This window comes from Balearica regulorum, chromosome 9 (genome assembly GCF_011004875.1).
Source record: "Balearica regulorum gibbericeps isolate bBalReg1 chromosome 9, bBalReg1.pri, whole genome shotgun sequence".
In the NCBI taxonomy this organism is placed as follows: Eukaryota; Metazoa; Chordata; class Aves; order Gruiformes; family Gruidae; genus Balearica; species Balearica regulorum.
In genome coordinates, this window is record NC_046192.1 from 27,139,179 (window position 1) to 27,165,588 (window position 26,410).

The 26,410-nt window shown below is 40.6% G+C and overlaps 1 protein-coding gene across 2 annotated transcripts; it reads right to left on the reverse strand.

Moving 5' to 3' along the window:
- Window positions 1-528: 528 nt before the first annotated feature.
- MLF1 (myeloid leukemia factor 1) lies at window positions 529-17,572 on the reverse strand. Of its 2 annotated transcripts, XM_075761669.1 has the most exons (8): window positions 17,434-17,572; window positions 11,960-12,122; window positions 8,964-9,008; window positions 6,473-6,559; window positions 5,449-5,577; window positions 4,205-4,364; window positions 3,508-3,640; window positions 529-2,716 (listed from the first exon to the last, which is right to left on the reverse strand). In XM_075761669.1, exons 1-8 carry the CDS (start codon window positions 17,478-17,480, stop codon window positions 2,614-2,616), a joined length of 867 nt encoding a protein of 288 aa, XP_075617784.1. In that variant the 5' UTR covers window positions 17,481-17,572; the 3' UTR covers window positions 529-2,613. The 2 variants fall into 2 exon arrangements, with proteins under 2 accessions (XP_075617784.1, XP_075617785.1); XM_075761670.1 differs by lacking the exon at window positions 8,964-9,008.
- Window positions 17,573-26,410: the final 8,838 nt, after the last annotated feature.

A 26,410-nucleotide genomic window follows, 5' to 3' on the forward strand; every position in this document is an offset into this window, starting at 1 on the left:
GGTCTGCCTGCTAAAGGCCGGACCTCAAACAGCCAGAGAGCTGGGCTCCGGGGCAAAGAACTAGCTGGGGAAAGGGAAAGAAAACCCCTCACGGTACGCGGGGAGGAGCTGCAGAGCACGGGTACAGCTTAGACCGCGCTGCGATAGCCGGAAAGTCACAGCTACCCCTGGTGCGTCCCCTCCAGCCAGCACCCCACTGAAGGAAGAAGCGCTCCGGCAATGGCACACACGGTTCCGGGCACGGCTCACGGCTCCAGCGGGGGCCTCCGCTCTGCCGTGTAAAAACCTCCCCCGGTGCCCGGGTCCCGCCGGGAACCGTCCGTCTGCCAGCGCAGTGCTGAAGCAGAGAAGCAGCCCGGCCATCTCCGTACCGAGTCCCGCAGCCCCTGTCCCCTTCTAGCAAACTTTCGTTGTGGTAAACGCATGTTTTCTGGAAACTGAGGGCCATAGAGAAGACTGTTTCAAAGCGGCCCAAAATACATAATGTGTAAGTCAGTTTGTGGTGTAGAGTAAGCCAAACAATAGCCATAAATAATAAATAACTTTAATAAAGAATAACAGTTTCAGATGTTTCTAGACAGAACAAGTTCTTTGCAGTATACATTTTAGAACCTTGTTTTGCGTAACAGGGTAATCTGTAATGAGTATTAGCCTCTTTCCTCTATAAGTATAAAACCATAGTATGTACTTGTGTTACTGATTATGTACATGTATCATGGTTTTTATCTCAGTAAAGCACAGACAGAAGTAGCCAGATGAATACTATTTTCCATTAAATAGCAGCATCTCTCCAATCAAGGACTTCTTCTCAAGTTACAACACGAAAAACTTTTATGTTGTTTATTGCTGGGCAATTTAAATGACATACCTGGAAAGCACCTCCGCAGCCTTAGATTCTCAGTGACATTTATTGCATTATTGATGTTCTCTTCAGGCTATGGAAGATGTGGCCCTGGAGCTGTGCTCTTACTTTTTAAGGAGAGTAAAAGCATCCTTTCGATTCAGGGTTCTAGCAGACATCCCTAGCAAGCATGACTGCAGTATCACACCTCTGTCAGAGGCTGCTACCCCCTTACCACCCGCTTACCTTGGCTGCTCCTAGAATGGTTCATAGCACAAACTTAGTGCCACTAATTGCTCCAATCACGGGAAGAGGCCATTGCATTAAACAAACAAAGAACCAATTGTCTTTGCCTTGTCAGAGTTCAACAAAAGCACTTCTGATTATTTTTGCACATTAATAAAGAGGATTAAATAATCTGGGGAATCCACAGAAACATAGGATCTAAAGGCCATTTCCTTTCTGGCCAAACAAATACTAATCTTAACTTACTAAACCTATTTTCCTTTACCATATAAATACTGCCTTTTTTTAAGGCTCCACTATAATATTTTAGCCTTGAAATATACTCTATAGTGCTAATGCTGTAACATTATAGTCTACAGAAATTATTTATGCTACAATGGGGGGTATCAATTCTGCATAACAAAACCGCATACGAACTTAACCCTTCTACTACAAAGGCCTTTCCTGTTCGCAGTCACTGCTGGCTTTCCTCTAGAGCACCAGACTCTTTAACCAAAGAATAACAACGTCAAGGGAGATCAAGTGCTAGATTTAGGATCATTCTATATCCACTAAAACAGGACAGGAGGGAATACAGACACACCTTGTCTCAGCCGACGGGGGAAATGGGTTCCTGTATGCAGGGCTCTTACCTTTTTAGAACAGGAGTGGTGTAATCACTGATTATCCAGTTCAACTACTGCCTAGTCAACCAATTTCTCCCACATCTTTTTCTGATGAATAACTAAGTTACAGCTGAGTTTCTGAAGACACAGACACAGTGGTATTATTACAGAATAATCAAAAGCTACTACAGAGAATCTTCGAGAATGAAAAATAATGGGCCACCTCCAAAGGAAGTGTACAAAGGCTCCGAAATACAAACCTGACAGTCTAGGCACAGAAAGTAAGAGATGCAAGCACAGCTTATGAGCTTAAGAATGCTAATACACTAAAATTTATTTAAAGTATGTCATTGTAGTATTTCCCTCGCTTTTCTTCCTGTTAAGGTGAATCTGGGGATTCTGTGACAATTAACAATATGATTTTAAAGATATATATAGTGGTTATAGTGTATTCAGATTGCTGTATTACCTAGAAAATTAATAATTATTTTAGCCACACAAAATAAAAGAGAATTTACTTTCTGTGCAAGTTACAGTGTGGAGAAAAAGTAGTTTCATTACCAGACTTAATAAAAAGTCTGAGACTGGTGCAGTTGTAACAGAAAGATCTTCCAAATCAAAGCTTTTATGTTTGGTTGGTTTTGGTTTTTTTTAAACAGAATTAGTGATAATCCTTTAAAGTGCTTTTAAGTGGAAAGTTGTTGGGTTTTCAATTTACTGAAACTAGAAGATTTAACAAAGGATCTGAAGTTTTAAAGAACATTCAGTTGTCAAACAATCGGAGTAGCAAGGCACACTAATACTTCCTAAAACAAAAAACAGAGATTGGTCATATATACGTGTATACTTATATGAACATAAGCAATGCAGCACCATTATCCTCTCTGAAGAAACTCCATTCAAGTGGAGAATGGAAGCAATTTATTTTTTGCTGCTTTTGATGGGCACATGCGTTCCTTTCACATTGAGATTCTCCACAGGAGCTCTGGGGTCCCTGGAACCCGCAACTGCAAGTGGTTTCTCTCTGAAACAAACAGCAGCAACAGTCACAACCACCATACGATGCGTAGTGGGGGAACATACATTTTGTTAATTACTTAAGTGGAGGTACAGTTATTTTAGTTGCAAGAGTCCCTCCAAAACTACTTTGATTGTGACCACCATGGAGTTGGAGCATTTCGTCATCTTGCAGGCTTGATGAAAAGAAATAGCTTAGTTTGAAAACTGAAATTGAAGGTAAAGTAGCCTCTGTAATATCCCTCTGGCACCTCTTCAGTTCTAGAGGATAAGTGCTCTGTGTAGTTAACAGAAGACGAGTTATTTCCCTTCTGTAGCATTCTCTACCAAACATGCAAGCGACAAAGGCATCACAACTTCCACTGACAGCGAGAGGAACAAATCTGAAGCTTGGCAGATAGCAGTCTAGGCATTTACAGGTAAAGTTCTCATTCCCACACAGGCCTCCTGACTTTAAGATTAGAAAAGGTCTCATTTGAAATCTAACCCTGAAGAGAGAGAGGTGTGTCTCCAACTGTATGGAAGGCGCCTTCCCTTTTACCCATGAGAACAGACCAACCTAGCCCTCAATAAGGGTTATACCTTAATGCAGCTAACCCGGTTTAATGACTGTTGGGGCAGCTACAACATTTGTACTGCCTTACACTGTTGATCATGGCATCACCAGGAAAGGAGGAATAAAGCATGCTATTTCTCCTCAGACCACCAGTATGCATTCTTTGCTCATGAACAGATTGCTTCAGAATTGAGTTTTCATTCTGCTGCTAGTATTTCCTTACTCAGTAGGAAACTTTTTACCTTCTTAATCCACCTTCCTTGGGTATGTGATGAATACTTCTGTATTTTGGAGCTTCTAAAGTGCATCTAGTTCTAGATGGCTTGAACTTCATAATCTCTTTCTGCCACTCTTCATCAAAGGTCTGGGCCTCAGCTGAAAAAGAAAGTTTACTTTTTATTTTTAATCAATGCAAACAAGATGGGAAAAGTGGTTTTTAAACTTGTGGTCCATGACTCTCCACATGGCCTGTAAACTATTTCTAGGTGATCTGTAAAAGACAATTAAAAGCTTACTGCCAGTAAGCTTATGGTTGGAAGATAAAAATAAAAAAGCCCAAAGTCCCAGTGTTGTAAGAGTATACACGCATTTTAACCACACATCTCAAACATGTATTTTGTATTAGCCACAAACACACAGCAAATAGTAAAAATCTGTAACAAGTTTGAAAGATATTTTATGGTATCAAAGTACTTTCAAATAGGAGCAGCTATTGCACAAGCAAACAATACCAACTACATTATAACACAACATTTTCAAGTCTAATTGGTTACTTTTACTTCAGATGTCCAAATTTCTATTGACTAAGGAAACTTGAGTTGCAGACTTTCAGACTGTCTGAAAAACAGTCCCTTTTGAGGTGTTTCAATCTGGAACTTCAAAATCAGTCTGTGAACCAACAGTGTAAAGTCCATTAGAGAACTTCATAAGAGGACCTACTTTCATCCAGGTTGATGAATTCTTGGTTCATTTCCTCATCACCTGTCTTGCTGTTCTTTGATTTTTTAATGACATGAGCACGATCATGAATATGATGACCAATAGCCATTTTTTCCAGTCCACTTTCAGAATCCTTAAGTGCTTTTCTTGTCTCCTTAACCTGTACAAAAAGGGAAGTTAAGTGTCCCTCCAACCAAATAAAGAAGTTAAAAAGTCTTTAAAAAATCCAATTTTCTTCCCTAAAGGTTTTATATCTTTCTTTTGAAAAAGTTAAGTTTTACAAGCTGTTCCAATTGTCCCATTTACTGTGTTGGCTGAAAATATGGCAACAAAGCACAGATCAAGTCTATTTTCTTTTTGCCAACAGACAGGAAGATTCAACAAGAACACCTAAAGCTTCTTAAGTAACATACATACTGGATATTAATTGCGGGGCAGGGGGGGAAACTTAGTCTAAATATATTCCATGCAGACAAGTCTTCAACGTTCTCCTTGACAACAGAATGAATAACAGCCGATGCCAATATTCTCAGCACGACGGGACAACTAATTACTAGGTTGTCATGTTGACTGGCTGGAAACCCAGGCAACCACTTATCACTGTGTTCATAGGTATATTATTAGAACCTTCTTGATAACTGAGTGTCTGCTTGAACTTGAACATAACCCACAGCCAATCATGTTCAACGGCCTTTACTGCTCGCATATAGTCTTTCATGAACCTCGCTTCGGGGTTCAAATTCAAATTTCTTAGCAGAATTAGATGCAACAGCTGCAAGGAAGTCAATGAAAGGGCATCTTCATCTGAAGCGTTACGTAAGCATTTAAAAGTGCTTGAGTAAAGGGGATGATTTGAAGCCATGTTTTGCATAGACAGACTGCCTCTTGCTATCTTATATTTTAGACAGAATTTTAAATGTACAAGAACAGGATTAATTATAGCAAAGAGAAAGACACTGGAGACCGCCTTGAAGAATCAGCTGTTCTGGCACTCAATTTTTCCAGTCTTTGATAGGCATACAATTTATTTAGATGTATTCTTAGAAGCATGCAAATTACAAGGAAGAAAACAGCACTTTAGCTTAAGAAGCCTTTAATATACAGCAATATTTAAACAGACATATACTTTTCTAAATTATAAGAGTAACTGTCTCCAGTAAAAAGAACCTGAAGGAGACTGTGGTTTGGTACTTGGATTCTGATAATTACATACCACCTTGTTGCTGTATCTCAGCACTACTTACACCTCCTGGAGCTGTGCGTGTCTGAGCTGAAGCTTGGAAAACTTTTGGTGGTTCATCCCCTATTTTGGAGTAGGTCATCACAGAGGAGGAGCTGAATGTGTGTGCATCTGGATGGATGGACAGGTCATCCTACAAGCAATGTAGACTTATTAGTAAAAATTAAAACATGGATAATAGGTAATTCTTACATTCTGATTACAAAACTATCTTACATCTTATTATGAAAGAGAATACCTCTCTGAAGAATTAACCCTCAGTCCTGGCACCCTAGACATGTCCTGTTGGGAAGAGATCATTTGATATGCCCTCACTCTTGTCCTAGCCTTGTCTGGCCACAGGTCTCCCCATGCCAGGAAACACAACAACTAATAAGAAACACGGGCAGCAATAAGAAACTGCTCAGACATTTGCCCTGGCATAGTTTAGTAATGGAGATGTAACTATAACATCAGTCTTGCCACAGACAGTGTATAAGGTGTGTAAAGAGTTTAGGTGAAATAAGACTTTAGCAACAACGGTTACAAGGCATTTTACAAGGCCAGTGAAACACAGTAAATATCCTCAGCCACACTTAATAGGTATCAGTGTTATCTTCAAAGACTGTGAAGAAAGAAGACACAGCACTGAAAATAAAATCAGAGGAAAGTCTATACACAGGGTGGCATTTAGGTGTTTGCATTTGTGTTGGTTTTAAGTGTGCAGTAACACTTTAAGCTGCTCCTTCACTTAAAGTTTCAGCTCTGGCAATAGCCAGAGACCAGATAGCTTACAGCAGCTCTAACCCCTAGACAATCAAGCATACATTTAAGGTATTGTTGTTAGCACATAATTAGTGACAGCACAGAGAACTATAACCACGATATAATCCGGGGGAAAAAATTTTCTTATTATTTGCTTGAGACTAGTAACCTTTGTCTTGGCAGGACTTCCTCAGTAATATTTTAAACACCTGTCATTCTCCAATACAATTAATTTTAGATCAAATTAAAAAAAGAAAAACCAAAAGAAAAACCCAACAACTTACAAATTTTCTTTGCATTTCCAGCATACTGTTTCTCATATTTGACATCATCCTGTCCATGGCAAAAAAAGGTTCCCCAAAATCTGCATCCTGTTAAAATGAAAGTCACTAAAATTAGAACAAAGTCTTCTGATTCTTCAAGTTCTCAGGCTGGTTTTTTTACATGCATTTTAAATGCAAATCAGACCATCAAAAAGGTTTTCACAGACTGCAATTCACAGACATAGACAAGCCAAAATGCATCTTTTCAAATCAAAGATTGAGAGCTAGCATGGGGAGCTTGATTGTTAAGTTGGAGATACTAGAAAGACAGAAGTGAAAGATCTGATACTCAAGTATCAAAATAAGCTCATGTTGTGGCCAATTTACAAGAACTATTTTCATATACCTTCTAACCTAACTAGCTTCTGCTGTAAAAAGTACCACATGACCCTCCCTGCCTTATAATCCATTGAAGATCAAATTTTCTGTTATGCAAATCCCTTAATGCATATGGAATCAGTGAAAACGCATCCCAGCAGACATAGCTGTCCTTTGCAGAAGTAGCGCACATTACTCACAAAAGGGCAGTGTTGGGGGGAAAAAAAAAAAAGAATAAAAAAAGAAAATCATAACTTGGTATTTTAATGGAAGCTTAATTACTTGATGCTATAGATGTATTCAACGAATCATTCATTCGTTATTTACACATGAAAGCAGAAGATCCAGTGTTGCACAAAGGATAGATACTAAGGTTTATATGCACAGAATTTTATTAATGGGATCTGTAGCTGATGGCATATGCTGACCATATTGATCAAAGCTACCTTTGGAAGAAATCAAAACAGGAAAAAAAAGAGACAGGGAGACAGAAAGTAGGGAAAGGGTAAACTCTCCTACGTGACCATCTGGGAAGACAGCAATGCTGTCCCAAATGAGCATCTTCCTCTGGGCTCCTCTCCAGTGCAGCAGGTTGTGACAACAAAGATGATTTTTGCTCTCCCTTTTCTCTCCTACTATGAACTTTTCCTCAGGACCTGTTCAAACTCCCTACTTGCCTGCCTGGTTTCTGACACGAGCAGCTCTGGTCAGAGTACGCTAGTTAAGAGAGACCACCACGCGCTGGTTGATGAGCTTCTACACACGCGCATGCCTAGCTGCTTCCCAGGAGAGCCGCTGTGCCACCACCACGCTCTGGTCACAGGTACGAGGCTGTGAGAAGAGCGGGGAAAAGAGCAGAGCCCAGGGGCTCTGCAAAATCCAGCAGCTTTGGCAAGAGACAGGCTGTCACACTGCACGTAGCAGCCCTTTGCACTACTGAAGTGCTGTAATTAGCATCCTGGTGTTTCATACAATAGCAAACACCTCAGGTGCCTCCAACTACGAGAAACATATAGAATTAAATTTTAATAAATTAATTTCAATAGTTATGTATTTAAAAACTTAAATAACAAAAATGCAGTTTAAGGATAAAACTAAGTAAAATTCAGGTATAGAAACCCTTCAGTTTGTTTCTTGAGTAGCAAGAAATCTGAATCCTTAAGGGCTAGCAAAACGTCTGGACAACGATTATAGACAATTTAGGGCATCAAATCATTGCAAGTATCAGTAACTCCAGAAAACTGCCTTCTACAGTTAGAAATCAGGACGTTGACTGATGACATTACGTAGTAATCAGCTGTACCTATGGAATTACATGTCAGACTGGGGTGGAGGAATAAAAGTATAGCTTGTGCAATTAATTAAAAAAAGAACATTGATTAGCTAATACACTTTTTGCATACAGAAAGTTGCAAATTTGTGCTTCTGCAAAAGATACTGAAACAAGTAATACTTCTAGATCTGAAAATCTAAACACCCATGCCCATTTTTACTCGCTCTACAGGTGAGACCCACTCTAAGTTACTGGTTCTCAATCTGAGGATGCTTTAAAGCCTTCCAAAGGAAACGAAACCTCCCTGAGGGTTATAACAATAAACTTGGTTTTCCTCAGGTACTTTTTACAGATATTTTACAAGATATTCCAGACCCCCAACAAACTACAGATGAAAACCATTCCAAGGGCAGTTCCAGTGGAAATTCTGTCTCCAGGAGCTGGCCTGTCTTAGCTGTGACCAGTGCTACAGGTCTTGTTGCTATCACACCCATAAACACACTCTGAGGCACTAGCGTCCGTCTACAGGCACCACTCAGTTTGGAGTCTCTCTCCAGGGGTCATTTCATTCATATCCATCAGAGATCAAGCACCAACGGGTACATTGCCAAGTTGACAAGCCAGCTGTTAAGTAGTAACTTGTCCAATCTTGAAGCAGTCTACCCCAGCATTTTCAGTTAATAAGGACAAAAAAATTCAAGAAAAATAATCTTTCTTGAATTACATTGTTCCATATATCTAAACACCAGCAAAAGCAGTTTGCAAGCACACTGAGACTAGCCTTTGTCCATGCTTTAGTTATGCAGACAGTATACACATACTAGCAAGAGCTACAAGGATTATTGCTCCTGGGATACTAACCACTCTACCAAAGCCTGCAAAGGGCATGAAGGAGCAGCTTGTTGCCTGGAAGAAAAAGGACCGGTGTCTTTTAGTTATTGTACCTGTTATTAGACAGAGAAGTATCTAGTGCACTTTCATATACAGCAGGAGATATTAAATATTTCTGATCAAATAAAGACAGTCGCTCAGAGGACCCTGGCAATTTATAGTACGCTACAACAATATCATATGAAGCGGTCCCTGGGTATACAGAAATAATATATTTCTATGAATCATGTGTGACAACTATCACTGTCCAATATTTAATAAATCATATTCACATGTATGTACTAGAAGCACTTAAATCCAGAAGTTGAGAAACATTTGTATACCATAGCAACCTTTGTACTAAAATTATTTAAAATATGGCACAGTGCTTCAGACATCATCCACTTCTCTGAAAACACTCCACTTATGCAACAGAACTCCATCAGTGAAAGTTGATTAACATCAACAAATTAATAGTGTCCTTAATATAAATTTATGTAATTAAATTTCAGAAGGCTGGTATACAATTTTAGAGATTAAAAAAAAAAAATCAAGTGATGCAGCTGACCTTCACAAGCACTCTATATATTACAAGAGATTAATGTAAGTAAAAAAAAGATATTTCTCTAAAATATCCATACATCCACTGCAATAAACAAAATGAAGTCTAACTAGTCAGCAGTTTCAAAGGTCACTGCAGAGAAGTTCTAGGTAAATCTATCATCATATACAGAACCACCCGAAGACAAATCCCTCATGAGCAAATTATATTCTTCTGCAGATGTATAAATAGATGTAGCTATAAACACTGGCAAATACAGTTCCTGTTTGACCAACTGATATTGAATATCCCTATATGACAGGGCAATGAGATGCTGGAAAACACTTTGATGCTTCCAGGAAACTAAGACTATACAGTTATATAAAAGCCTACCTAAAGAAAGATGGGTTAGATAGAAGTACCAGAGTTATTGCAAAACATTTAAGTACAAAAGGAAGGAAATATCTGATTCTTGAATACCTTTATGAACTCCTTCAGACTGCAGATCTAATATGTAGTGACAGAAAAGAATATCAAGGGCAAAAGGGTATAGTCAGAAATAAAGCTGTTAGTCATAAAAAGTTTACAAACTCTTTATTTTAGAATATATACATACAACTGTTAAATAGTTGCCTAATATAGACAACAATCTGATATCCAAACCAAACGACAGTATCTCTTAAAATGTTGTAACCCATTCCTCCTCCTTCCCCCCCCCCTCCAAAGGCTAAAATCTAACGCTGCAAACCTGTTTGAGAAAGGAAAAGCACTTTCAAATGTGGATGCTATATTGATGCACATTGAGGTGTTGCAACAAATTCTGTCCCTTGTAAAGCAGTTTTAGCGATGTTATAGTTTACTTAAACATAGAATTACAATATCAGTAATTTTAACCAAATGTAGTTTACATAGTAGTAAAGATATCCATGTTTTCCTACATAAAAATCTAATTATTTTAAGTGTCTGAATCATTTCTGAAGGGAAAACAGTAAAAGCAGTTTGAGACTAAAAGGCTTAAATAATCAGTGCTGAGTCTTCTGTGACATCTGACAACTCTTAGGTGAAAGATGAGGAACATTAAAAGATACTGGAAAGATTTTAGCAGGTGTGGAATTCTTTTGTGCTTATCAAAATAACACAGCACTCTTGCACCTTTAACTCCTTCCTGTAACCACAGATAAAGGTTTTCTATGCATCACATTTCTCCGTCACTGCCAAGAACAAGGGATACAAACCCTTAATATAGTAGGATATTCATTTCTACAGGAAAAAGAAGTCTGATCTGGTTTTATGCATGTACTGAACCAAGGCCTAAGAATCTGCCTGAGCAGAGGCAAGATCATGCCCTAATTAGATACAGCAACATCTATATTTGAAACAAACTGCCAATGTATGAGCACGGAGGAAAGAATCTGACAGTTACCCTTTTGACTTGTAGGTGACAGTCCATGTTTCAGCTATGTTTATTAAGCTCTATCTAGGTTTGAACAACCACCACCAAATCTGGCTGAGTTCCACAAGCCCTTGTAATCTGTCTTGTCTTCCAACTGCTGTTTTTTTTTTTTCAAAAATCAAGTGTGATTCATTAAAGTAAGAGACCATTCAGCTGCAAAATATTTAGCCTGGTGGAGGGAAAGGAACCAACTTCAAACATGTGTCCTTTCTAAATACAGCAATTAGATAAGGTTGAGCTACAGAAGCATAAGATATAATTGTCCTGCATGGCCAGAGAGTTGAAAACGTACTTTATGTAAAACATAGATCATTGCCAACTTCTCAGTTTCAGGTGGTAATTTACAGAAATACTAGGTTACGTATCAATTTCTGTGATCTTTAATTCTTAGTCTTGTATCAAGCAGAAACATTACGAATCAGACCAAATACAGAACATGAAGCCTTTATTCAGTTGCAAAGCAGGGTTTAAAGTATCTGTGTAAATACGATTTATGTGGCTGAAACACAGGTATGTGTTAAATCAAACTAACCTAAATAACTAGATGCAAGAGACTAAAGTGTACAGTGAAGGTATAAGCATATCAAGGTACCTTTTTAGGTAAAGTTAGCATAAAGAGGAAATAAGCGTTTGGAAAAGGCTCTGTCTTTGGACATTTTAAATACCTTTTTGCAATAGAAACATTTAATACATAATATTTATTGAATCAAACATTATGCATGTTCAATAACATACAAATTTGCTATCAGTCCTAACAGAAACAAGTTTGTCAGTGGTAAGTAATAAACACTTAAACAATAGGCCATTAAGGAACCAAGAGGGTATTATTCACATTTTACTCAGCAATGAAACAATCTGACCAAGGTTGCAATAGCTGAGCCAGGCCTGTTTCCACTGGTCCAAATTTAACAGAAATGGAAATGTGAAGCCAACTATATTACCAGTAAATGTAAATTCCATGTAGCAGTCCTTGGAGATTAAAAAAATACTTACTCTGCGATTTCCTCTTAGAGCAACCTGAGAGTCCTGGCGTGCTCTTCGATCTACTGTTCTCTCCCCACCATCTGTTATACTGAGAAATGGATCTCGTCCAAAAGGATCAGAAAAGCTTCTCATCATCTGCCGCATATATTCATGGTGTGCAGCAAAAGGATCGCTGAAAGAGATTTTGCATAGAAAGTCATCCGCTTTTATTCCAAGCTACATAAAATGGCTCTGATATTTTTAAAACCCATTTTTTAAAATTATTCCATATGGTTCTTTATTCAAATTCTTTATTTTAATAGGACCCAACTGAGCAATCTCTTGTTCCTCACAAACTCTCACTTCTTTCACTTTTCTTCCCATCTCGCAGGTTGGTTGGGTGTTTTAGTTCTTTTGCCTTCTCAGCTGCCTTCATAGCTCTGCTATGCTCTTGGGTGTTCATACTGCTTTTTCTCTTTCCTCATCTTTGCCAAAAATATTCCATCCTTTGCAAACATCTTTCACTCCAGCCTACGTCTACTATCTGCCAGGAACCATAAATCAGACCTATATTTTATTTATCACTACTTCTACGTCCAGCTCTGGTAGTAAAAGAATGGGGTTTTCCTCCCCTTCTCCTCTTGGTGTTTTTTTTTTTTTTTTTTTTTTGCTTTCATCTTCCAAAGCTTAGCACAGTACTATTCACCAAACTCACCGTGTCCCACTAGATTCCTCCCCTCACCCCCCAAATTTATTTTGCCAGCCACTCTCATTCTACTTTTCATCCTCCTTGACCCAGGTGCTCAAAAAAAAGTTCAAGGCAGCTCCATCTCCCTTACTTTACTCACCCAATATTCCATCTTTGCCTTCCCTTTCCTCTCCCTCCACAAATCATGTTCTCACACTCCTTTTTCTCTGCTTAGGAAGAAAGCTTCTTACTGGCTTTTTGCTTTCCTGTTAGTTTTCCTCCCTCTTCTCTCATCTTTCTAAATATTCAACCTCTGTTTCCAAAAACCTACAGAACCCCACCAGTAATCCCAAAGCTTGGCTTGCAGGTAAAACATTGCTGAAGTTGCTCTCCATTATTATTTATTTAATTCTTTGCATTCTCTATTAGTACAAGAACTAAGTATTTCAAACTGAGGCCAAAAGAGGAGCAAAATATGATGTTGTCATAAGCACAATATAGGATCGGTACTGTTGCCTGTCATCCAAGGCTACAAAATTACTACTTCATACAAAAAACATGCTTCATTTCTTCCCTTCACCTCCAGTCTAATTTTCCCCTTTGCTATTCCACTGAAAGCCACTTTATTAACACTAACAGTCATTTCCCAGGTATGTTTACTTAGACTTAGTAGCACCTCATCTTCCTTCCTATCAATTTCCTGGCACTCCCCAGACACCTCACACCCTCATTCTCTCCAGGACACCACAACCTTTCCCATGACATCTCATGCCTCCGTGGAGAAAAGCTTCAGGTTGTTCCTCTGATGTCTTCAATACCCAATCATCTCTTCAAAGTTTCCTGAACAGCTTTCGTGTTCTCCCCACCCTTTATCTCCAGTCCCACAAAAACTAGTTTCCACACCACGTAGCCACTTTGATCTCTTTGCTTTGTACTGTCTCTTCTTGTGCCAAAGTTGCATTTAATTTTTTTTTCTTTCTAAGTGAAAAAGAAATAAAGTTTGCAAACATAACTCTGGGTTAATTTTCAAACAAGATTTTTTAACACAAGAATATCCCTTTCAGCTATGCACATAATTAACTCACTGCAGTGCAAACAGACCTTTATAGTTCAGAAGTAGTTTTACCATCATCATTAAGCAGGCCCTAATCTATTCCTCTCACATAGCAGCTAGCTTTAACTTCAGTCCTAATGTGATAAGCAGCTCGCACACATCAACTGTCCCCTCGCTTTTCACAGGATGAAGAACAGATGGAAAAAGTCAGTGCACAAGCCAAGATGAGGGAAGCACACAAGCACTACCACAGCATACACGTACTTCCATCAAATCTATTTTGACACCACAAACTTCAGATAGGTTTGGTTATCAAAACACAAATAAATTCGAACTGTATTCCATCAGTAAGTTATTCATAACAAAATTTCTTCCTGGTCCCAGTTCAAAAGAAGTAGGACACTCATAAATAAGTTATCTACGACACACCATAAGCAAAACAAGATGCCATAGATTTAATGTAGATAACAAACTGATTGAATTTAGTGTGCATAACATGCTGCAATGCATCTCACCTGACATAAAATAATGCCTTGTGAAATTGTCCTTTTTGCCTTATTTCAATTTCTCTGGTAACTTCTCTTGGCCATTCACCCTCCACTACATCTATTTGTAACACTCATACCTGCATGTAGAACTGTGGGGTTTTGTTGTGGTTACTTTAAAAAAAATGAAAGGTCTATGAAACAGTTTAGAAATCTAGTTTCTTACTATCAGAGAGAGGGAAGCAAGATATATACTGTGGAGTGACATATTTAGGAACAGAAGTGAAGTCTCCCAATTCCCTAGGGACATTCTAGGGTGCCATTCATAAAAAAAAAAATCTAGTGTTGTCAAGTCTCAAAAGAAACACTACAATTTCAGTAGGGCAAAACCAATGGAAAGTCAACAGAGAATGTCTGGAAGACAAGGCTTCCAAGGAATTAAACCTACCACCTTGACGTCTCTGATGACTGAAACTTGAACCATAACTACAGGAGTATGTCACCTTACAAAAAAAATAAATACATATTTAACAAGTCAAAGTCTCTCCAGTAGAGGATCTTAAGTTCTTTGTTCAAATCACAGACTTGGTGTAGAACAGCAACAGGTGTAGAATACTAATTAAATTACCATTGATCACATCTGACTTCAAATCTGACTTTTTTGGGGGGCTAGAAAGATACTTATGATGACAAGTATGTGATTTCTACACACTTTGTGCTATTATAGCATAAAAATGATGAGGAAGAAGAAAGGGGGTTGTATAAGGGTTTTACACATAGAATTTGTGCCCTACACCTGTTAAGCATCAGAAGTTATTTTCAAAATTAAGTTCTAGAGACAAACAATTTGTACATTTGTTGTTTCACTACTCTGCAGTAACAAAATTTTGTTGAATAAGTAGTTAATCTGACCTTCACCTGACATCCAGGTGTTTGCAGGGTCAGTAAAGGAAACAAAAATGTTCAGCCTCTGAGACTGTAACAGTCCCAAACAAGTATGTCTAATATATAAAGAAACATTAAAAATAATAAGGCTGATGCTGCCAACACATATGCAAGTGAGAATTTTCACTACGATGCACCTTGCTCAGTAAGTTCTTAATATTCAGGCTTAATCTCCAAAGTTTAAGGCTCTGTGTTCCAGCTGATACCCTTTACAGCATTATAGTAAAAGCACAATGTTACTCCTTACTTCAGTTTATGTTTCTGGTCAGTTGAAAAATCAGTGTCCTAGAACAATAAATTCAGTTTATTATTTTTGAAATCTGTACTTTGTATTATATACACACTTTTTATAACTTAGGAAGTTATGTAAGCCTGAAGTTGCAGAACCACACCAGAGATAACACCTGGAACAATAAACCCAAAGCTGCATATTGGTGGATTAAAAACAGACGCCAACTGCACTTGGCAGAGGAGCTGCAGCTTCTGCACCTGTCCAGGCTGTGAGGGATGAAACTCCGCTGGGCCTGGGCAGCACTTTGGCTGACTGACTGGTGCTTCCCCAGGACAGCTGCTCACAGACCGAGACCTTTCTTTTCATCCAGGCACTATTTCCAGTTCAGCAGTCAAAACCTCTCCTTGTGAGGCAACAGAAGCCTATTATTACACTATTTTGGAAGCTAATCTTATCTGAAGCAATAAGCTTATTTCCTTAACTATATGCAAAACAGATTTACCAGGACAGCGCCAAGAAAGTAAATCTCAATATCGAGATCTCTCATCTTTCACACACACTCCCTTCCTCTATCTTCTGCAATCTTTTTTTCCCCCTACAATTTTAAACTGCATCAGTGGCTACAATAAAAATGAATAAATAAGAGAGCAACTGATACTTCAAAAGCACACTACAAATTACTACAAACAAGACTTAATTTCCATTATTATTTTAATTTCATGCAGAGGATGTGCATAGTGAAGTTTTCTACATAGCGTATCCCGCATATAACTGGTGAGTTGTTGTAACAGTGCGCACGTTCCTAGAAACCAAGCGTGCTAATCCATCTTGCACAGCTTTAGAAACTATCCCACTGCTAGGAACGTGCTTTTGCAGCTAAGCAGCAGATTCTCCTTTAAGAGGTGCAAACGCAGCCTCAGCTAGAATATCCCGTAACTAAGAGATACGGTCAACAAACCCACATCACAAGGCCTCACACCTTACCCCTCCTCATCCACCCACCAGCGTTACCCCTTATCTTTGCTTGTAATTAAGCACCACGTAGTAAGGACCACATCTTTAGAAAAACTAAAAGCATTCAGGCTCGTCTGAGTTCTCCGACCCCATTCTTACCCGCTACAGATTACAGTTTCTGACAAGAGACGTGAATTGGGGCCAGACAAGATACTTCAGCAGTTTTGGCTATCCCAGCGCTCTAGGGGAGCATTTCCACCCCACACTGCTTAGATTTAGGTTCCAATGGCAAATTAAGATTCCCACAGGAAAGAAAATAAATAATTTCAGAACTTAATACATAGACATGCTCCACCCCAAGCACCACCACAGTGCTCATGGTATAAAACCCAAAATCCACATTCGCTGAGGTAAAGCATCGACACCCACTCAGGGAATCAGCACAAGGAGAGTTTGCCTTCACTGATCTCACGCACACATTTGCAGAGTTTTAACGCAAGAACACCTGGTGTTATCTGTAGTGTATGCACCGGCAACAGGAGCTCAAAAACATTCTAGAGGAAAAAAAAAAAACCCACCACAAAACAAAAAACCCAAATGAAGCCAGAAAAGCCAGAACATCCAGCACCTGTCCACTTTGTGAGAAACTGAAGAAAAAAACCCAAAAATCAAGAAACTCAGACCGATGGAGGTGAAGATTTCTTCTCAGCTGATGTCACTACAAAATATTAAGTTTTTCACTGCGCTATGAGGCAGTAAAAATTTACAAGTATTACTGAAGAGGGGGGTAAGAGACGAGACTCGGACATTTAAAACCACTGGCAACAATTTAGACACACACACACACCCCCCACACCCCCCCCAGCTTTAAAGGGCACTCGGCCCGCTCGTTTGTTTCGGTAACTAGAGGAGCAGGGCTGCGAACCGCACCGGCGGGTTAACCCCGCACAGACAGGCGTCCTCCAGGGCACCTCGGAGCGCTCCTTCAGGCGCCGGCCGGGGACCGCGGCGGCCTCCCCGCCACCTCAGACCCAGCCCGGCCGACCCCTCGCAGCCCGCCCGCCCCCTGCCAAGCGCTGGGGTCCCAGGGGCTGCCGCCCGCCCCGGCGGCGCGGGGCACAGGAGGGCCCCGGCCGGGCCCCTCACCGGAAGAAGGGGTCCTCCTCGAAGCAGCGCCCCAGGCCGCCGAACATGGCTGCGGCTCCCCGCCGGTGTGAGCGCCCCAAGCCCCGCCGGCCCCTCACGGCGGCGCCCGCTACCCCACGTGACACCTGCGAACGCCGTCACTGGCCGCCGCGGCCGTGACGAAGCGAGCGGGGCGGGGCTCGCCGGGGGGGGGGTGCCGCCGTTGCCGTGGCAACTGATGCCGCGGCGCGGTCCCGCTCCGGAAGGTTCGGGCCGGGGCCCAGCGCAGGGCCCGGCGGGGAGCGGGGAGCAGCCCCACGCGTGGAGCCCCACGCTGCTCCTCGGGCTGCCTCTCTCAAAGCCCCGTTTTGGCCGGCGAGGCCGCGGGGTACGGCCCGGCCCGGCTTGGGGTGGTGCAGGCCCCGGCGGGGAGCAGGCCCTGCCTTCAGCCCAGCTCCTGTCAGGCCTTTGCGGGTCGGTGCTGTCGGTACGGCACGGGCGGCTGCCCCGTTCTTGGCAATTTTTAAAATAATTGTATTTTTTCCAGTAGATGGCAGTAAAATAAAGCGACCGTGTTGTGCGAGGCGGGCTGCCTCCCCTTTCCCAGCGGCTGGAAAGCGGGCGTTTGCCTGCGCGGGAGCCTTTGGAGCAGCAGCGGCACCTCAGTGGAAAGCATCGGCGGCCTGCAGCGAAGGCACCCAGAAACGGCTGCTCCAGCAAAATCTAGCAGTGAGGGAAAACCGAGGCCGGGATGGAGTGAGGGTATTTGACCGCAGTTGCTGCTCGGACTGCGGGTGACCATCGTGGGTCAGAATTACCTTTCACTCTGCACCTCTTTGCGCACTCCCAAGGCGTATCCAGTTTCTGAGGCTCTGCGGTAGTTGCCTTCTGGCCAGCGGTTCATTCTGTATTGCTGAACTGTACTGGCTTTGGGAGTGAGACTGGTTAGGATTTACTGGTTAAACAGGAAGGGAAAAAGAGCTCTTTGTCTTCCGGGCAGGAAGAAGCAGTCCCACGGCTGGCTGTAAAGGAGAAACCCCTCAGCAGACCCTGTCGCTGGGCATGGTCATCAAAGGAAGGTTTCAGTAAAAGAATGGAGCAAATACATGGGGAGAGTTATCTAAGTTTCCTGAAGAGCGGAGTGGGTGTGAACATGCAGGGGTGCGTATAAGAACTGTGATTATGTATAAACTTACTTCTGAAGGAGGGCAGTTTGAAAGAACCAGAGATATAGGAATCTCACCTTCACCCTTCATAAAATGGGACAATCATGGTGAAAAATGTTCATATGATTGGAAAAATTCTCCTGGTCTAGATGTCAAAGTTTCTCAGAGCTGTGAGCCGGGGGGTTGTTTCCTCTCTTCCATCTCCTGTCGAGAGGCAGGTGAAGGCTTTTCCCTCCTCTCCTCACATCTCTTTCAACATCGCAGATTTTAAGGGAAAGATAGAACATGTGCCCTGGATAACCAGGTGCGATTAGAGAGCGTCAGATTATTTATATGGCAGTCATGAAAGTAGATCCTTCCTTCCACTAAGATCCATCATGCTGCAGAAGCAGCTCTGCTGATATTTGGCCCAAAGTGGAAAAACCGACATAAAAGACGAATGAACTGAGCCTGCAATATTTTTGAAAAATATCTGTAATCAGGTGAGCATTGATTTTGCTGTCTACTGATGTAGACTTCTCTTTAGATCCTAGCAAGTGGTGATATTGCAGCCTTAAGATGCACTCCAAGTTTGAGCAGTTGTTACAGTGAAAACGTTTATACTGACTGACTGGTGGGCAGGGAGGGATGACAGAAAAAGGGTTACCCATTGATTATCCAGGTGAAGTCTGTGAATTGTTTGTACATTTCTGATGAAAGATTAGCAAATAAAACAAATCAGGCGGTAGTCGTGGAAGTGAACTCTGCCGCTTTGGGGCTTTTTGTAACGAAATCTTGTGCCAGTTATGATGTTATCAAAGAACTTTTTTATTGTTCAGAGACAGAATTCAAGCTTTGTTTCAAACTGCACACAAAAACATTACAAACATTGTAGTAATATCATCCTTTGCGCTCTAGATAGTCTTTCAATCCACAGATTTTAAAGCTCTCTAAAATTCCTCTGAAGCTGGAGTGTACTCGTACTATAAATGTAATATGCAATAGCTTTACCGTAGTGATTAGGTCATATACAGTGCTCATTTATTAATTACTTGTCAATATATTTTGATTAATAGGCAGATGCCCTGGATCAATTTGGGGTTTGCTATTATAGCAGTTCATTAATAGCCAAAACATGCTATGCTAGAATGTTCACTTATTACTTGCTACAAACAAGCAAGGTGAATTTTCTTTAATATAATTAGTGTGTCAAATACAAAATCCTGCAAATTCTTATCCTCCTGGAGCTTTATCTTCTCAAAATGTTTGTTTTGATGTGGTTAACCTGTTTGCAGTGTTCTACCCGAACCTAACTAGTTGTTGGGTTGGTTTTTTTTTTTACAGCATTTATTTACAGCTTTTGAACACAGATACAAAACAATCTACAAGTTCAGTTAGTGCAGTGGAGCCTTTGTACGAATTCAGCCTTTTAAAAAGAAACCCATTACCTCTTCTGTACAATGATGAAACAGAAATCTGGAGCTTTCCAACAGCTGTTCAGAGTACATCAGATCATCTACAGTTTGCTGTTTCATTTTATGTGGGCTCCAACTCCAAAAGATGAAATTTCTTTCCAAGTCCGAGCAGATCCAGAGCTGGATTACCGTGCAGATAACTAAGCAATATGAGTTCTAGTTATTGTTAATTTTTTGGCTGCTTGTGGGAAGATGGGCCCCGTTAGAAGTGAGCTCATTATGAGAGGCTCACTAACGCGATAAAGTCAGTACTCTATTTGCAGAGACTGATATCTCTAATTGCTCAGGCCTTCTTATGGTTTGTGTCTGCTTGAGTTAGATTTCTTTTGTGTAGATAAAAAGGCTTCTGTAAGAAATCACCTCGGTGCTACAGCGCTGTCAGTCTGGAGGGCATCTCCAATGAGATTAATGATGTCTGCCTTAATATAAGAAAACTTTGCATAAATGAGATTATGGTTTCTGCTGAAACCTGCCAACTCTTATTCATTTGCAGTAAATATTATCTTTAATTAAAAGTTTTAAGGTATCTTGTTCCTGAACTAATGAGATCTACAGTGATTTCCCTTAGGAATTAATTTACCTTCTTAATTCTTATTCATTTTTGGTGATATGACTATTTAAATCTGATTCAGACTTCAGAGCTTTGTTGAACATATTCATCTAGAACAAAAGGTCATTTTGCCATATTGACGTTTTGTTGGTATTTATAATTCTCTGTTGTCTCTCGATTCCAAAGGTACGTGATTAGGTTCCTGCCCCCAAAATTTTCTACTAACACTTCTGTTCATCTTAACTCTTCATGCTGAGCGGCTCTTTTCCACAGCGATTTCACTTTGGCTTATGTTTTCTGTTCCATCCAGAGCACAAATCAATTGTAGCAAGGCTGAAAAAAAGATCCTGATTGTGATCAACTTATTCAGAATAGCAGAGCTATGTAAAATATACTAAATTGTGTGGAAAAGTTTTGGTTCAATTGCTGAGAAATAGAGGAATATTTCTGCCTTCACATCTGGGTAGTCCTCAGCTACAGTTTCTCTACAAGGATTATTTTTAACCAGTAGGGATGCTTAACACTTGGAGGTGAAAATTGCATGTTTAAATAGGCGAAGCGCCAGCCAGCAACTGGTTTGTGAGCATGAGAGCCAGAACCCATTTTAAGATTGTACACCAAAGGACAATATTGCTAGCTAGATTTTAAAATATCTAACTATGATAAATGAATTACATGGTTCCCTTGTTTTAAAAATAAAAACATATCAAAATAGAAAACCAACATTAAAAAGAAATACCCAGTTTGCATACACAAAGAAGATACCAAAAAAACCCCCAAAACCTCCTTAATTCATTATCAGGAGACCTCCCTTTTGAAATCTACTCTGAATCATGAGACATCCTTTCAGTCTCTTCATCGGTGCTCGAAGGTGCCGGGACTGACACCGATGAAACGTCAGCTGGTTTGAAAGTGGGGTAATTACCCTAATGAAGTAAATGGAGCAAGACAGAAGTAAAACTATCTCTTGGTGTTGACCAGAGGTCTTTTTATTCTTGTCCCCGATGAAATATAGAATACCTCTTCACAAGTATATTGTCAGAGTTAAGTAGATAAGTTAAGTTGAACTATGTTTTATGTAAGATGCAAACTGGGGAAGATTAATTGCTGCTTTTTATAGGAAGAGATTTTTGTCTTTTACTGTTATTCCAAAATTTTCCATTTTCCCACCCAAGAATTTGTGATACAAAACATTTCTGTGTACACTTAAACTCTCTTTGGGCTCTGTATATAATTAGGAAATATCCTTAAAAGCTCCTGTTCTCTCTCTTTGAAGTTGATTGACTAATCAAACTAAAATTGACTAATTATTATACATAAACCGCAGTAGAAACTTGTGGCCGCAGGAGATTCCTAACCCTGTGCTTGCACCACTGGAGGGTAAGAAACGTTCTGTGGCATCAGCAGAGCCTGCACTGGGACTAGCTATATATAGGATTATCACCGACTTCTACAAGTTGTTGATAACCTTCCATTTATAACTTACTCGCAGACCAACTTCCTCCCATCACACACAAATTAGAGGATTATCAATAATGTATGAACTAATAAATAATGCTTACGTGCCGTTGTCAGGGCAACAAATATCATTTAGCAAGAGAGATCCTCATGGTGTGTCAAGTACATTTGAAGTCTTCCATATCTGTAAGGAGGCTTCCATATCTGTGAGGCTTCAGCAAAGTAAAAGAATGAGATTTTTTTTGTGTGTTTCTTTGAGGCAGCTGAAAGAACTGGGTAAGTATATTCTGTTAGATTCACAGAAATGTGACAGCTCTGCTCCCTTGTAACAATCAGAATTTTATTTCATTTACCTATTTAATAGCTGTTTACAAAATACCAATGTAAGCAATGTAGGAATTGCCAAATTGGATTACCTTCTAAGTCTGCGCGGTGTCCACTGTCTTATTCACAAGTTACCCAGGCTGGATGTTTTGTAAGAAATTACTAGAAATTGCACGAGAGCTGTGTGTGACACAGCCTGCCCTTGGCCTGCCGCATCATTGTAACACAAACCCATGTCCAAGACCTGCAGGATAAGCTTTTGTTTCTTTTTAAAAGTGTTTTGGATGTTACTTTTCAAATCATTTATCCAAGCAATAATCCATTCGAGAGTTTCTAAGATTTTGGCTTTAATTACATCTCGTAGCAATGAATTCCCGAGTTTAATTTTTCATCACGTGAAACAGCATTTCTTTTAACCGACCCTAATTTTGCAACCTTTCCCTCTATCTTCTGTTCTTGTTTTTGTTTAGCAGAGTGAAAACAGAGGCATATAAATATACATATTCTCATTCTTAAAAAAATCCCAACATAACCAAAAGCCAGTCAAGACCTGGCCCCAGTGGGAGCGTTTATCATTGATTCCAGGATTTTATCCAAAAGTAATATTCGTTTAAATGGGCTCTCTTGCCATCGTGTACAGTACCTATTGATTTATAAAAAACTTTGGCAGCACACGTTAAAGTATGAGGGAGCAGAGGGAGTTTTGTTCCTGAGTTACTCCAGTAATTTGCAACTATCTCATTTTGCCATTCCCAATGGCCAAACAACCAAAAAAATACATGTTGAGGATGCTGAACTTGAACAGTCTTCTGTGAGATGACGTATTTATTTCTTAAATCCTGGCAACTTCTCTCTGGCGCTGGGAGGGAGAGGGAAAAAAATCATGCTCTAGCCTAACCCCCTGGCATCTATGAGGGGTTTGGGGGTTTTTTTCTTCCGATGTTTGGGGCAAAACCACTTGGCACTTAGACTCCTTTCCAAATCCGTGCACCAAAAGAAGAGACTCTGTTCTACTGGGCTGCGTGTTGGGGCCGTTTCTCGTACAACCAGAGACAGTTAACAGACCGCTGGCACCAGGAGTAAATGCAGCAAATGTGTTCCTGGGGCAAAAAATCCTTATCGGGTTAATGGTGAAGATTGCCAAAATTGAGCTCAGAATTTGGCCACGGCCTCAAGCTGTAAAATCAGACAAAGAAAAATGCAAAATGTATAGCAACAGACACCTGGGGCTATAAATCAGCTAGGCAGCAAGAGCTGCTTGATTTACCCAGTGCCTGCAAGATCCCATTTCCACAGGAAACTAAAAACCAAGCTGTCCTGCTTGAGGTGGTTTGCACCAGGTGAAGCCAAATTTCTTCACTAATTTTAAACAGTGTTTGGACAGTCCTGTGTTCGTTCAGGTGATTGAACTCATTCTAGCCTGCCTTAGGCTGTTTGTCTCTAAACTTAAAAATGAATCTTGCTCGTTGAGCAGACATTATTAAAGCCATATTTAAATTAGTCCTGTAGAAAACAAGCATATTCAATACACAGGTTGTCACAAATCATGTTTATAGAGCTCAGAAACAATCACAGTATATGACTAATTTCACAGGGAAGGCAAGAATTGTCAATTTTAATTGTCAAGAAGAGTTTTCACTGTTCACCTAAAGAAAAAAAATCCCAGCTCTTATTACAGAATTACTTTTTAATTACATTTGTTGCCGCCCTTAACTTCCAAAAGCACAGGAAAATGTTTAGCTCTGTTTACCGAACTATTGAGAACCAGCACAGTATATTAAAAATAGGTCTTTTTTTTCTGAACTCTTTCGGGAAGAAAACTGGTGAGCGAGCACCCGGGGGCTCTGATCAGCTCTGCCCTGTGTCTTTCCACGCGCTGCCGAGCAATGTCAGAAGCAAGGTTGAAGGTAATTTGAGAGGACTCAGACAATCAGTGCTCAATCCCCAGTCAGTTCTGTAAGGATCAGCAGTTACTATTTAAATTTAAAATGTATTGGCATAAATGAGGTAGCCCTTACTTCTTGCAGTTAAGTTCTTTTACAGATAGGCTTAAAGATGCAGTGCAATTTCCAGAGGCTTAAGCATATTTTTAGTGGAAGTGGCCTTTTGACAGTGTTGTTACAAAGCTGATTACATTCCATCTGTAACGTCGGCCCAGTGCGGAGCCTTTTGCAAAGGCCGTTTGTTATAAATTGTTCGTAAATGTCAGATAAAAGCATCCTTCTACTGCAAGCAACTAGAGGTAGATGTGTAATAACATTTACTTTAATATTTTATTTAAGTATATATTCAACTCACATAGTCACCCAGCTCTGTAACTTGTATGAATACTGAAATGAGACGACAAGAATTTGTAAAATAATACTCTGAAATTCACCAAAAAGGGATCTGAAAATGCAATTTGACATTTTTACAAATGTTAGCTGTGTTTAGTTTCCGTTAATAATAATTAATGAGATTTCTTTCTGCCTTCCTTTCAGCACTGTGACACGGAAATCCAGGCGCTGCCTCCGGAGATGTGGAGCCCTGCGGTATCCAGAGAAGGTGCCCGTCCCTCCGGTCCTCCCGGCAGTGCTGGTGAGCAAGGGGCAGCGTGCCCTTAGGCAACTGATTTTGCTGACAAGGGAGGGGAAGAATCCACTTTTCCTGCCTCTAAACTCCCCCAGGGACTGGACCACATAGGCAATAAATATTTGGAGCTTACCTTTCGAGCAGTATTTTTTAATTGAAAAGATGTAGATTGTAAGGCAACAGAAAACTATGAGAAAACTGCTCTGTCTTGTTACCCTAACCCCAGCTCTGTTTATGAAGCAAAAAGGCAAATTCAGGCTCCGTGCATCTCATTTCTATGGCCTTTCTAGACAGCCCCTGATGTTCAGAGCGACAACTGCTCTGGGACGGCAGGGACATCTAGTGGGAACGAGATTTTTACAGCGGCAGCTCAGCAGAGATGACACCATTTAAACTACAGCCTTCTCAAGACAGTGCCTTCAAAAATGATGCCCGAGTGCCGAAAGGCTTCTCATGTCATTACTCTCCCTGCAACCATGCAGCCTTAGTCCCCGTTGTACTCAGGAAGAAGCAAACCGATAGCCAAGTAGCCATTTTCATTTGCACCTAGGTGTAAATCCTGGCATAACCATTTCCAGCTCACGAGGCGCACACCTTGATGGGGGGGAGCCCGGCTGGAAGCGAAGCACAGCTCAGCGCTGGTGTTAGCACCGAGCTCCCTCCTCCCCTCCTTGGGCTGAGCTTCAACTCCTGCTTCCTTCCAGAAAGAGTAGACATATCGCGTCACATCTCACCCCGGAGTGGCAATTCCAGAGTGACTCAGTGTCTAACTCTTGCTCCCCAGCGTCACATCATCTGCCCCAGCCACTGCCACTCTTTTTTCCTAGCTCTTAGCAATGGGGGCACACTAAGAGGGGAGGGACCAGTCAGGAAAAAAGAAATTAGGCAACGTTGCACTAAGTTTAAATTACAAATGGGGAATATTTTAAATTCTGGAGTAATAATACTTCTAGCATTGCTTCTTATTACTGCTGCAAGCTGAAGAGTTGCCGCAGCCCAGTGTCTTATGTGGATTAAGTCATAGGTTCAAGCTGAGCTCTCCTGAAACAGGTTTCTAGAGTTCAAGGATCTCCACTAAAAATAACCTCCTTCTTGTAACTTGACAAATGGAAAACTGTAATCATTAGAGAAGGTTGGTTTTGGGTTACTGATGGAAAAACGGCCTTCGGGATCATCCAGTCCTGCTCATATCAGAGCGACTGAAGCAGAAATAGCAAAATTTGATCTCCTGGCTGGCAGTGTTTTCTTAGATACCATTATTGTAGTAGCAAAAATCTTTCTAAAATGTTGTAACAGTAATCATAATTTAAAAACTGAACACAGCTCCTTTTCAAGCAATTACCATAATAAAAAGTAGTTGCGGAGATGCTGAATGGCTCAAGAAATCAGAAAGGGCTAGTGAACATTTAACCTAAAAGTTATCAAATTGAAATCAGCCTGGTTTGATTTTAATTGATGGTGGCTGTTCAGCAGGC